The sequence below is a fragment of the Anabrus simplex genome, chromosome 6 (assembly GCF_040414725.1).
Source record: "Anabrus simplex isolate iqAnaSimp1 chromosome 6, ASM4041472v1, whole genome shotgun sequence".
NCBI classification, from domain to species: Eukaryota; Metazoa; Arthropoda; class Insecta; order Orthoptera; family Tettigoniidae; genus Anabrus; species Anabrus simplex.
The window spans coordinates 215,798,598-215,812,987 of NC_090270.1; the positions used below are offsets into that span (position 1 = coordinate 215,798,598).

Consider the following 14,390-nt stretch of genomic DNA (forward strand, 5'->3'; position numbering starts at 1 on the left):
CAAAGTGTTTGGCTAATCAAAGCTGCTGAACTGAAAGAACTTTTCACGGAAAACTGACAAAGTTACCCCTGTAAAGCTGAATATAAAGTATCAATCAATCAATCAATACTGATCTGCATTTAGGGCAGTCGCCCAGGTGGCAGATTCCCTATCTGTTGCTTTCCTAGCCTTTTCCGAAATGATTTCAAAGAAATTGGAAATTTATTGAACATCTCCCTTGGTAAGTTATTCCAATCCCTAACTCCCCTTCCTATAAATGAATATTTTCCCCAGTTTGTCCTCTTGAATTCCAACTTTATCTTCATATTGTGATCTTTCCTACTTTTATAGACGCCATTCAAACCTATTCGTCTACTAATGTCATTCCACGCCATCTCTCCGCTGACAGCTCGGAACATACCACTTAGTCGAGCAGCTCTTCTTCTTTCTCTCAATTCTTCCCAACCCAAACATTGTAACATTTTTGTAAAGCTACTCTTTTGTCGGAAATCACCCAGAACAAATCGAGCTGCTTTTCTTTGGATTTTTCCCAGTCCTTGAATCAGGTAATCCTGGTGAGGGTCCCATACACTGGAACCATACTGTAGTTGGGGTCTTACCAGAGACTTATATGCACTCTCCTTTACATCCTTACTACAACCCCTAAACACCCTCATAACCATGTGCAGAGATTGGTACCCTTTATTTACAATCCCATTTATGTGATTACCCCAGTGAAGATCTTTTCTTATATTAACACCTAGATACTTACAATGATCCCCAAAAGGAACTTTCACCCCCTCAACGCAGTAATTAAAACTGAGAGGACTTTTCCTATTTGTGAAACTCACAACCTGACTTTTAGCCCCGTTTATCAACATACCATTGCCTGCTGTCCATCTCACAATATTTTCGAGGTCATGTTGCAGTTGCTCACAATCTTGTAACTTATTTATCACTCTATAGAGAATAACATCATCTGCAAAAAGCCTTACCTCCGATTCCACTCCTTTACTCAAATCATTTATATATATATAAGAAAACATAAAGGTCCGATAACACTGCCCTGAGGAACTCCCCTCTCAACTATTACAGGGTCAGACAAAGCTTGAACTCTCGTACCTGTAATAGTGTGGTGCCGGTTTCACGGTCTAACTTGGCCTAACTCTCATCCGGAGGGCCTCGGTTCGATTCCCGGCCGGTCAGGCATTTTTACCTGGATATAAGAGGTGGTTCCACGTCCACTCAGCCTGTGTGATTCTCTTTAACTGAGGAGCTATCTAATGGTGAGGTGGCGACCCCGGTTTAGAGAGCCAGGAATAACAGCCGAGAGGATTAGTCACACTGCCTTGTCACCTTGTAATCTGTAGGCCTTCGAGCTGAGCAGCGGTCGCTTGGCAGGCGAAGGCCCATTGGGGGTGTAGTTTGGCTCTGTTTAGGAGTGTTGTAAGATTATAATTATGCATATTTCATCTTTGTGATATTTAGCCAAATTGTTGATTGTTTTCATTCTCTGATTTTCAGTTTTCCCAGGTTCGTTTTATTTTAATGGTCCCTCCAAAAGCGGAGAATTGAGGTTCCGCTGTATTGGGTAGCGTTTTGGAGGATCTTGAGAAATGTATTACATTATAGTTTCTGTTCACTAAATCGTCTCGTTAAGAGACGAGTGCATGCCTTGTAGAACACCAACAACCAATGTAACCATGCTCGAACATGAATCACAAGTTTTGCTGGAATAAATTCTTCGTATCATTGGTTCATAAGTCTTATTACATCCTTTCTTCAACCTTCTAGGCATCCCAGTTGCATAACAATAGTGAATTGTGAAAAATAATAGACTTGAAGTAAGAAGTAGTCAAACGATATCTGATGAAATGAATTACATCCTTCATTAAGAAATGTAACACATTCTGTGACGTCACTTGGACTTAATTTTACGAAATAATAGAATTTTAACTTGTGTTCTCCATATTTTTATTATAATGGTTTAATAATGTACCGTTAGATTTTTAGAAGTTTGATAATTGTTTTAAGGACACAATAAGTTAAATGCATTTGTCAGTTTTTATCATTCATGGCTGAAGATGATCTGGATTATGGTCAAAACAAGTAACACAGTGAGATATTTGTATAATCACAAATAAAATGTATATTGATTAACTGGACATTCTTTTTCATTGTAATTGTAATCAATGAACTACGTTAGTTAATATTTTTAGGTTCATTCACAATTGCTTAAACAAATATGTACTACGTCACCAACATCTCTGGTCGCTGAGGTTCAAATTATGCTGCTCTTGAGGCACTCTTTGTCGTAAAGAACAAGATGGGCCCTGTTATTTGTCTGGTCATGATGATGGAGATCATAGCAATCAAGGTGAATTGTGCTGTTGGGAATTGAGAGAGGAAGAGAGATTCCTAATGTGTAGATTCAATTTTCTCTAATTGTTATTTCAGATTTGTTCAAATGACATGACTGTAGGGTGAGAGGATTCAGTGAAGGTTCTTGTTTCAAAATTCTGGTGGCATCAGTGAGCTGGAATTGAGATGTGTGTGTTCTTTGAGCTTCAGTCGTCAGGGGAGATATTGTAGTTGTTGGGGTAATGGACCCTGTTTTAATTAGGGTAGAAATCTTACCTCAATTTCTTGGTGAATTAGACCGCTGGCTGGTTAAGACGTCACTTGCATAAACCTAATATAAATGATATTTTGATGGCATATTGCCAATGCCAATGTGCAGTTTCTTCACCCCATGTAGGAGAGAAGTAATGCAGCCATTCTTTGTTGAAACAGTACCTATACCCCAGGAATCCCATGCTTTATTATCCTAGCTTGTAGACAGCAGGGATCCTGTGGTGAGGAGCTTTACACCTTTAAAAGCTTGCTTGGCAAGCCAGCTGCAGTCTACTGTAGTTCATGGTAACTTGGGAATTTAATAATTGGGCCATTTCCTGTGGAGACCACCGTAGCCACTGCAATTCATATGGTCCAGTCCGAGATCACGATCTGTTCAGTCTAGTCTATTGACACTTGCAATGTTCAGCTTACTCTTCAAAGTTCATGGTACCATAGAATAATTATCCTCACCAGAGGTTTTTAAACTGTGTAGGAAGAAGTTTCGTCTGTTGTATTGTTCTGCCTTGTTGAGTGGAATGTCTTAATCTGTGTCGTGTAGGTTTCCTACCTCCTCCGTCTCTCCTAAATCCGTAGTTGTGATTTTCTGGAAGTCGGATGCAAGAATATTTGGAGGTTGCCAGGTTTGATTGCACTTGCTGTGCTAACTGCCATGGCTTGTTGCAAGTGAGTTTGAAACTGTCAGACATTCATTCACGGCCTTCAGAGTTGTAGCACTTCATTATAGAATTTCATGGTTGTGTACATTAAGACATAGGGTTTCTCATTACGTTTTTATTACTATGCTTCACACTTTTTTGATAGATACTATCTTGCAGTTTGTGGTTTGGTATAAGGGAGGGCCATGGACTATACAAACACCACTGCTAAATAAATATATCAATGAGTTACACTGCACCCTTACTTGTTTGATGATTTCAATTTAATTTGTTGGCGAGAATCAGTCGCAGGCATTTAGGTCACCCATTGTACAAAATATCCTGTTTCTGAATGGTCTTGCCAATTCCTGGCATACTGAAATCCATTTGGTCTATTTTTGGACACTTTTTGTAGCAGTTGTTCTATATTGCCGACTGGTTTCAATACGTTTCATTTTGTCCCAGTGTGCATGCCTGATCTCATGACATTGTGAAAAATTTAAGTTCCTTCTCAGGCCATGCACATGACATTCTGCAGGGTGATTAATTTGAAAGTTCAGAGCAGAGTGCCGAGGACTAGGCGTGCTGGGAAGCGGAGACAGCGAGCACAGTGCCCGCAATGACAAGCAGGCTTAGTCGGCTCAAAGGAGCGGCATGATTACGCCTATAGAAACCAAATGAAACTAAACTCGCCGGTTACATTGATGCTCTGGACAAATAAGTAAACTTTAAATTTTTTAAATTTTAAATTTTTGAATTTTAAATTTTTCTGCATTTGGAGGATTATTTCTGTAAACTTTTCCTTTAAGATTTCCCCATAGATCAAAATCACATGTGCTTAAATCAGGCGAACGAGGGGGCCATAAGCCTTTACTGATCTGATCATCGAACATTTCCCGTAACTGTCGCATAGAGCTACGTGCTGTATGGACCGTTGCACTATCCTGCTGGGAATAGCTGTACCTTTTCCCTTCTTAACTCAGTTCAGCAAAAAATGGTTCCAGAATGTTGTGAATATAACTGTCAGAAGTAATCTTGTCCTGAAAAAATATTGGACCTTTACATCGTGCAGAGGTCTCGGCTGTAAAATGTGGGGGTTGTCTGTATCCCAGATTCTATTGTTCTGTTAATTGACATATCCACTCAAATGAAACCAGGCTGCGTCGCTCATAAAAAGAAAGTTCGGATCCACAATACTGTAGTGGACACTATTCATTAGCCAATTGCAAAATCGTATTGCATTGAATTCTGTAGGCAGTATGTTCTGAATGAGTCCGATAAGATCATAAATGTAACAATTTTGTTGCATTACGTGCTGTAGAAGGTGAAACACCACTTTTCTGAGCTACTCTCCGAAGCGACTTCTGGGGACTGATCTGGGGTCTTGCCTGTATATCTTCTAACCTCTCCCGTGTGAGAGCTGTTCCTCTTCGCTTCTTTTTCTTATTGCTTATGACCAGAACTACGCCACTTGTAAAAGAGCTGATGCACGTAACGTTTTGATGGTACTGCCGCACCGGGAAATTGTCTACGGAATTTTCGAAGGCACCTATTAACTGGTTTCTTCTTCTTGTGCAAATAATACTCGACCGGAAATATTCTTAGCTCTATAGTGTATTTAACCATCATGATAATTACCTCACAACACACCTAAGTCCCAGCGACCTGAGGGACACAGTGCTAAACAGCTAAACACTTCTTGTCAGTGTTGACAGAAGCCATATGGCGCTAGCTCGGTACTTCTCACGGCATGCGAGGAGAAGTCTGAACACTTAAATTATTCTCCCTGTATTAACCTCTATTACATGCAGTAATCTTCCTCTTCGATATTTAGCTATCTGGCTGTAAATATGAATGCTAAGCATGTGTCCTCACTAAATATGCTAAACTTCTCTTTCCTGTTTTTAAAAATATTCTGAGGTTGAATATGTTTTTCTTTTTTCCAGCCTCCTGGTCCAACTGGACCACCTGCTACACAATACCCTCTTAGTCAAGGTGCTCCAGGAGGGTAAGTACCAAGTTAATTCTCTTCATTCATATTTTTGGCATAGTGGTCACTATAAACGTAAGACTAAATTAATGTTATATTACTTAACGTGAGGAGAAATTCTAGTAAGACAATACAGTTTGGTCCTTTTCAGGCAAGGTCCTCCGCAGCACTTTGCTCCTCAGGGTTGGGGTGCTGGTTACCAACCTTGGCAAGGCCAACAGCATCCAAGTGACCCAAGTATGTATCTTGTAAATTTAAGTTTACATTTTAATATAATTATTAAAAACTTTTTCCTTCTTAACTATTGTGGAAGTGTCCATTAGATCACTCTGCGAGTTCTGCTTTTATCACAATTTTCCTAGTTACATCAATGGTCTTGTGCCCCGTGGTAGCACGGTCAGCAAATTATTTTCCCAGCGGCTCAATTTCTTTTCAGCGTATCCATCAGTTAAGTAAAATCTGAGATTTTACATTAAGTTGCGTTTTACGTGAGTTCAGAAGAATACCGGTCCACCGAAGACGTATCACCGAAGAATTAATACACCTAAGAATGTACCGACTACCGAAAACCTCTAAAAATTCTTACCATGCATCAATTCAACTCAACTTAACAACTAACTTATAAACTAAGCGTAAGAGAAAGAATTCATAACACATTCGTTCTAGAAAAATAATAATATTTATTTAAATAAAATATCGACCTACGAAAAAGTAGTGTGAATTTGGGTAGTATTTTTATTATACCTGAATAATAGTTCAGTCAGCGCTGGCTCAAATAAAAGAAAAGTAATTGCAACGTTAAGCTATTTACACATATTCATATTCATGTTCATATTCATGTTGAGATTTATATCCCAGTTCATGTTAACATTCACATTCCGAAATGAGATCAAAATGAATCTTACTATTCACAATTGATCACTGAGCAATCACAAGCCTCCATTGAAATACTTCATTAGGTTGACGTAAATACTGTCATGTTAATTATATTACTTATTCTCATCGCATTCAAATCAATTACGTCTTAATAAAACGTTTAGTTTACCAGAATGAAGCGCAAAAATAACTAAATAGATTAAAAGTCAGAATGTAAATAAAAATTCGAGTATATCTTTGGATATATGTCTGAAAATAAACCCTAGCTTAACTTTTAACTCATAAATCTGATCTCATAACTCTGCATTCATAAATTTGAACTCATTGTTTGGTCCTTCTTAAATATACTTAAATAACAGCTTTGGGGCTAAGGCAATACTTCCCTAGTGCCTGTGACATCTGGCTCCCAGCCTACCATTTACCTATTCATTATATTTTTCAAGAAACGTCAATTCAAATCTCTGTGTCGAAAGAAACAAATTATCTATGTACGCAGTTTCTGATCCACACACACATCTATTTCCGGCTCAATGTGCTTTCCCTTTCTCATATTACATAGTATTTCTCATCCTTGCAAGCTACTGAGTTCATATGGTCAGTCAGAATGAAAATAATACGCATTCATGTTTGGAAATGTGTTACCGCATTAAAGAATATCATGATTACATTTGGCCATGAACATAGTTAAATAATATATCAACATACTCTCGTATTTAACATACAGCATCTACAACTGTCATATGATTCTGTCGCAACTCTCAATTCTATTATAGTACATATCAATCTTACCTCAATTAGGTCATCCACGCGATGTGCTCTCTTTCACATACTCTCTTCGTTTGACACGAAATCTCACCTCATATAAATGTGACATAGCGTTTCCTCAGCAAATAGCATTCTTATCCACACCGAAGTACATTTCAATATTCATAAATACATTCCGTCGAATAACCATATTACAACATTTCAATACACAACTATCACTTCATTTGCATTAATCTCTACCACAAACATACCGCCGATTACTCTTATAATGCTATGCTAAGTATCTCAGAATTGCTTTTCTATTAAATGCATTTCAATAACCATGTATATTCAAACCCAAAACAGAGTTCAATGCCCTCATGTTACAGAGCGAGTACGTAACTCAAATACATTCATATCTGACGTGCGTGCCAAACGTGACGTAAACATTGTGCAAATTAATACGAGATCTATCGAAGTTCCACAATATCTGTTAACTCATTGCTATCAGCTCTTAATACAGACACTTCATTCATTTACTCATGCCACATTCTGCTTATTCTGACCAAGTGCGGTAGCGCGTATATAATGTAATAAAAATCTATTCTATACTGCCATATTATATTATAGCCTTAAATATCTCGCACTTCACTTGTATAATTCACTTGCATTCTTAGTTAAACGGTTAATATTACCAACTAATCAGCACATGCCGAACTTAGAGTGCGCATGCAGATCAAGAAAAACTACGCAACTAAAAAAAATGTGAAGACTTAGCTCGTTTGATGTTATACCTGGTCCAGTTGTCGCTCCAGTGCTCGGATGTGGTTAGACCCGCGGTTGGAATCCGGGTCTGGTCATCCTCCGTCCTCCCATTCAGAACCGCCTTCTGGTGGGTTGAGATTCTCCCTCATCATGGTCTGGACATCAGGTTGGACATCGCCTTCCTTATCTTGTGCTGGTCATTTGGTTGGGATGTACCTTTCCCCAGTTTGGTCCATCTTGCATTTTTAGCAGGCACACATCATTTCAGTACTGTAGGCAGCAAAGATATTCATTTTGGAGAAGGAATCTGTCATTACATTTTCCATTTTTACGGATATCTCCTCAGTTGATATTCTTTTCCTTGTTCTTTGGGATGTAAATTTTTCTTTGGTTGGCATTAAGTTCTCCGTATATAAGAATTTATATATCAGCTTTTTCTGTAGAACTCGAAATTTACTCTCCTCCTCCTTGAGCTAGGATAGTCTTCTTCGTGTTTGAAGTTATTTCTCCTCTGTTACAGTTGGTCCTTCTTTACCAAACGTAAGACGATTGCTCACGGGAAACTGCTAGATCTAGATCACCGTATTTTACTTATTTTTTTATTTCTCGGCTCTTCTTATAACGTCCGCTGGTGAATTATTCCGTCAGTTTTTGAACGACAATCCTTATTCTTCGATATTTTCTTCTCGATTCTTATATATTCTTCCAATATGAAGCTCGTTTGTCAGATGCGTCTTCCCTCTTGCGATGCAAATTTTTAAGTGAAGTTTTTTTAACAACCCCTTCGCTGCTATATTTAAAAAAAAGAAGAAAAAAACAATCACCTTGACTGTCTACTGTCCCTAGTGCCTTCCAAATTGGTTCATTCCGAGACGTGTGGCCTTCTATGACATCGCACTATCTAGAAATTCATAGTATCTCATAGATCGCATGGGCCATACCTTCCTACGCCGCCATTTTGCAGACGGTCTACGAGATGCGAACGGGCACAGTCTGAATCCTCATTTTCGCTCTTCCTTTCCCAGAGAAGATACCGTATAATCCCGAATACCACCTGCACTTTCTTCCCCAAAATATTGGTTTTAAATCTTGGGTGCGGGTCATATTCAGGCCATTCATTCTCGTAAATATTTACTACGTTTACATGGAGTATTGAAATATTTGAATACGGTTACCGTACTCAATATATCACGTGTAAATGTGCATTCAGGTCTTAATTGTGTTTTACTTGTGTTCTAGCAAAAAAGGTCGATTTTTTTCTCTACGGTTACTGTCACATGTAAACGCGAAATGTAAGGCAATGAAATACTGTATATCTAAGAATAATGGTAATATGCGGTAAATATGAAAGCCACTGCGGTGGATGCTCGATCGTCATTTTTTCATTAGTGTTGCTGGCATGCTAGGTGCACGAATAGCTGATCTCGCGGGATATTGTACTTTGCGAGAATCAAGAATTTGGTTATGGAAGTCTACCTCGCTCACATTTGAGTTCCATATCTGTTTACATACAATTCACAAAATATACATTTAGTGTTAACCTAGTCAATACTTACAATACCATATTTTGTGGTTAAATATTTATAAATGATAGAAAGGTTGTGAACATGTTTCGCCCTTCTTAATGGGCATTATCAGCGCAATGGATAACCTTAAAACAAATAATTACAACTAAGAACGTTTACAATTATTGATCATATAAAATTGGAATGAGATGTTGTGATGTTGAAAGTTATTTTCACTATCATGATTAGAAAGTTTGATGCGAATGTTACAAACACAAGTTAAAACTATTGTAGTACATTTTTTACAATATTGTCTAAAAATATATATATCGGCATTCGCCTGGAATTGAAATGATCCTCTTCTTTTAATTTTTGGTGAAAGTCAATGTTATTGTCCTGTTCACCACCAAGCAGATTTGAAGAAAAGGATATGCATAAAACATATGTTCCTATTGTATAAATTAGGTCGTGACTTCCTTTCGCTACCCATAAGCATTTTAAAATTCATAGTGTACGAAGGATCCCAAGCGCTGCTCTTCTCCACTATAAATCCTTAAGTAATGTTGTATTTGCTGCGCTAAGTGTAGCTGGCAGTTAACAGAAATATTGAGAAAGAAGTGAGGCCTACATTAAGCACAACTGCATTGGAATCGCGTATGGTTCAAACGAAAATGTCATTACAGTAGGAAGGGTGCTTCAAGAAAAACTACACTGAAAAGCAGCTGCTGCGTGTGAAACAAGCTACAAGGAATGTTTTATCAGAGAACTAACAGGTTGTGTGGAACTGTTTTTCTGTAACATGATATACTTTCGAATAGATTGCTAGAGCAAAGGGCAAAAGGGGTGTCGTTGAGAAGGAAGGAGCATGCTTTGGACTTAACTCGTAATTTTTCTCGGGGGGCAGGGGGGCGATTACTGATAATACACTTCAAAGGTTGGTACCTCTGATGTTAGCAAATGAAACCAAACTCCCTCGATATGTGGTTCTGAGAAGGAAAACACTTCTGAATGGAAACTTGCCAACCGGTGTTATTGCTAGAACACGAGTCCGGCTGCAGGGACAGTGCGTTTGGCAGCGTCGCGCGGGAGCTTAGTTACAAAAAACGAAACATGCTTGTGTGATGCCGTAAAAGATATGAGGAGGAAAGTAAAAACCGATCTTTGGACAATTCCCGGAGGACTCGCTTCTATTCTACAGCTGTTTGATGTGTGCATGAACCGGCCTTTCAAAGCTGCAATGAAACGGTTGTTCACCGAATGGCTGTCTGATAGCGATCACATTTTAACACCAACTGGATGAGCGAAGAGGCCTCAAGTGGGACTAATATGCAGCTGGATCAAGACAGCATGGGCACTTATTCCCAACGATCTAGTGTCCAAAAGCTTTAGGAAATGTGGAATTTCAAATTCATTGGAGGGTAGTGAGGACCACTATTTGTGGAAAGATGCCGGCGACGAAAGTTCCTATGGTGAAACTTCAGATGACTATGGTGAATTTTGATTGATCTGAGTATTGGACCGATTTTATTCAAGTTTTTGTGATGATTTTATTAATTGTAAGCTGTTTTGGATTTATATTTGTGGTATATTAGAAGAAAAATAAATAGATATGCAAGTTATTTGATTTTATTTTATTCCGTATTTTGCCGTCCCCAATTTAGGGTGCGGGTTTTATTCGAAGGCGGCTGCTATTCGGCATATTACCGTTGTCTTCAGTTCCATTCAGAGTAAAAGAAATTCCTGTTTCCTTTAAACCTTTTCAATGAAGCTAGAAGTGGTAAGTCCCCACCCCACTCTCAGATTACACTAAAGGACTGTTGCTTGATTTTGCCCCAGCATGGTTTTTGAATGGCCTATTTATGGAGGTGTCCAACGCCAGTAAAGTAAGGCCTCCTAGGATGATGAATGGCTTAATCTTCAGCTGCTTTTTGACAGCTTGCATTGTGGCAGAAGGTCTTTGCCATCTGCAGACATCACAGCTCATTGTAATTTTTCATTTCCATTAAATTTAACTAATCATTTGATGTTCCGGCAGCATTGAATCTGGCATTTAATGGCTTATCAAAGAACTGTGCCACCTCATCGGCATTGCCAATTTGAGATCAGAGAAACTGATGTATTTTCCGAAGTCGTGGCAAAGCGGAGACATTTGTTCACTTTATCAATATAACTTGATGAAATCCACTGGCACAGCTATGTCCTCTACAAACTTAGTCCGCTGTGGGGCATAGACTGGTCTGAGCAACCTCATTATATAAAATTCTTAACTGCAATACCAAGACTTTGTGTAATTTCACGCATTTGAAACTGCATCATCTCCTGATTTACAGTGTGTCTGTTCCTTTGCTTGTTTTATGCACTGCAGAATTTGTCCATATTTCCATATTTCTCCACACACACTCCAAAAGGAACTAGATGATAAATCTTTACTCCTAATAATTTGTCTCTGGTTACATCAGCAACGAATCATACAGGACTGAACTTCATATTTACAACTCGCCTCTCTTAATCTATCAAAGAAACTGTTTAAAATAGTTTATGTTGGGTCCACCTTGTCAATCAAGGCCAATTAGATAAACAGGCCATGAGGCTCCCCCTCCACTTCGGGCGCTATGTCACACGAGCCGCCAGCCGCTTCACTTCTCGCCAGTGACTTGTAGGCTGATCTGAACCTCGTAGCAGTGAGGCTATCGATGGTGTTGAATGATTTAAACGCGTGTGAACATTGTGAATTAAGGCCACGTCGTATTGTACACCTGGTTGTAGAATCAACTACAGTTCAAAACAGCCTAATATTTCAGTGTTTAAATTTCTTACTGGCTTGTTTCGGAAACAAAAGTGGATCATAGCCATCCATCGAACCGAATTCGTCCCTTCAGCAAGCTCAGTTGTGTGCATAAAACACTTTGACGAAGTTTCGTAATTGGGGACGATTCTGTTAAAAGACCTGATGAGTCTCTTGTAACTGTAAAACCTAACCATTTAAAACTCTCAAAACGATGCTATTCCCAAGTTTGAAAATGTGCCTGCCTATCTGTCTAAAAATCTTCCAACACCGAGCAAAAATCCTATTCAAAGACAAGAAAAAATTGAAAAACGGGAAGAAGGAAAGAAAGAAAGCTGAGGAAGAATATGACAGGATCAAGGACTTCGATGACGTTCAGGGTAATTTCAGTATTAAACGCAAATTAGATTTGGACAAAGTTTCAGTCAACTTTGATGATGATGATGCTTGTTGTTTTAAGGGGCCTAACATCGAAGGTCATCGGCCCTTCCGTCAACTTTAACAGCCAAAGTCTGTATTTTCAAAATGTATATGACTGAGGAAAATATTCCGAAAATTGGTACTTAACATTAAACGAGGCTCTTGATTTTAAATCCATTAAACATGATATTTTCATGAGTGATAACCCTGATATACGTGCATTAGGTGACGGGGGCAAGATATTAAAATGGTCAAATTAGAAAAGTATTTGTAACTTCCTGTTTAGACCTGCTTGTAACTCAAAAGTGACTGTCCACGACAAAATAGAATCTGTACACAAAATAATCGATGAAATTGAAAGTGAAGTTGATGAGTGTATCATTACTGGTAAATTATAATTTTGTAAGGAACAGTTAAATATAGCCTTTGCAAAGAAAGTATTTTATTCCTGTATACTAATAACATGGTTCACTTCAATATTTTTCGCATTTCCTGGGGCGTAAAAGAAGATAAGACAGTCAACGTTTCTTACAATGCCTCACCCGGATATTCAGTCTTTTACTGCAAAACTAGGCACGGGAAATTCGGGTATTGATGATTCACATTGGCATTACTTGAAAAAGAAACTAAAATTGTTAAAGGAGCATGAAATATTTTGTAACTTGTTGGATGGAGTCTACATAAAACGTGAGCTGAACTATAAAGGACGAAAGGTTTTATTTTTGTTTTTGCTAGTGGCTTTACGTTGCACCGACTCAGATAGGTCTTACGGCGACGATGGGATAGGAGAGGCCTAACAGCTGGAAGGAAGCGGCCGTGGCCTTAATTAAGGTACAACCCCACCATTTGCCTAGTGTGAAAATGGGAAACTACGGAAAACCATCTTCAGGGCTGCCGACAGTGGGATTCGAACCCACTATCTCCCGATGCACGTTCACAGCCGCACGCCCCTAACCGGACGGCCAGATCGCCCGCTAGGAAGAAAGGTAGAGGGAGTTGCTTTTAGTAGTAAAAGGAGAGAAAATAACACTACATTGGCTACAACTGCACAAACTTTTATGTTGTCATCCTGTTAAAAAAATAAAGACTTTGTTGATTTGTTTCCACGTAAGAACCTAACGTGACATTTCTTAGAAGAACTAACTTTGCAAGTCTTGAAAGTATTAACAGATAGGCCTATAGCTTATAAGGTAGCATGCATAATTTCTGATAATAACTGTGTTACTAGGAAAATGTTTGAAAAGCTGTGCAAAAGCAATTTACAAACCACTTTCCAAAATCCATTTGACGAAACACACACACACAAAAAGTTGTTTGATACTGGTCATTTATTTAAAATCTTAATAAATAACTGGCTTAATCAAGCTGACAACTTATCCTGACTTTGACAACTCTGAGTCAGACAAAAAAATGTCTATCTGAGTCTATCTAATGCGGCCTTGGCTTGCACCTGCCCTGGACCAAAAGGTATTGTACCAGACACATTTAGAGCTACAAAATGTAAACCTGTACACTAATGTTTTTACACGAGGATTCTCAGAGAAAAATTCTGATTTCGCTTGTCAACAATGTTCTGGAAAACGAAAACATGTTTAAACATGCAGTGTTTAAATAAATAGTTTTAAACATTTTGTTGATAAATGTATATAAATCTTTTGTAATATATTATTGAATAACAATAGAAAAGTTACCGTAGACAAACTCATGGCTGAGAAGAAGAAATCCTCAGGAAAATAAAAATGTATCAACTGACCCCTTAGGAATTGTTATGCAAGTTTTAAATTGCAGCTTAATTTCTAAGAACGGTTTCAGACTATTGTTGTGAATTGCCATCATGCATTTTTCTAGTAAGATTAAAACGTTTTGCATACTATTATGCGTTCTGATCTTTTACAAGACACCGTGTTGAGTTACAAGTGACAGATGTCAGCATAATTTTACATAAAGAAATGTACATATACTGCCCTGCCAGTTTTCTCCCCGCATAAAACTCTTGTAGTATACACGCCTAAGTAAAGCCACAATTGAAGGAGTGTTCAATTTTATCATTAAGG

General features: G+C 38.3%; 1 protein-coding gene across 9 annotated transcripts in view; it reads left to right on the forward strand.

The window, feature by feature from the left end:
- The window catches only part of Psi (P-element somatic inhibitor), a 298,816-nt gene that overhangs the window by 203,040 nt on the left and 81,386 nt on the right, over positions 1-14,390 (forward strand). For 8 of the 9 annotated variants that reach the window (XR_010860573.2, XR_010860574.2, XM_067150191.2 and 5 more), the window contains 2 exons: positions 5,198-5,259; positions 5,378-5,478. Coding sequence is in view for 7 of the 9 variants with exons in the window: in XM_067150191.2 (XP_067006292.1) it covers positions 5,198-5,259; positions 5,378-5,478 (163 nt within the window). In the remaining 2 variants the exon portion in view is untranslated. The remainder of the gene's footprint in view (positions 1-5,197; positions 5,260-5,377; positions 5,479-14,390) is intronic. The other variant, XM_067150193.2, reaches the window with a different exon arrangement.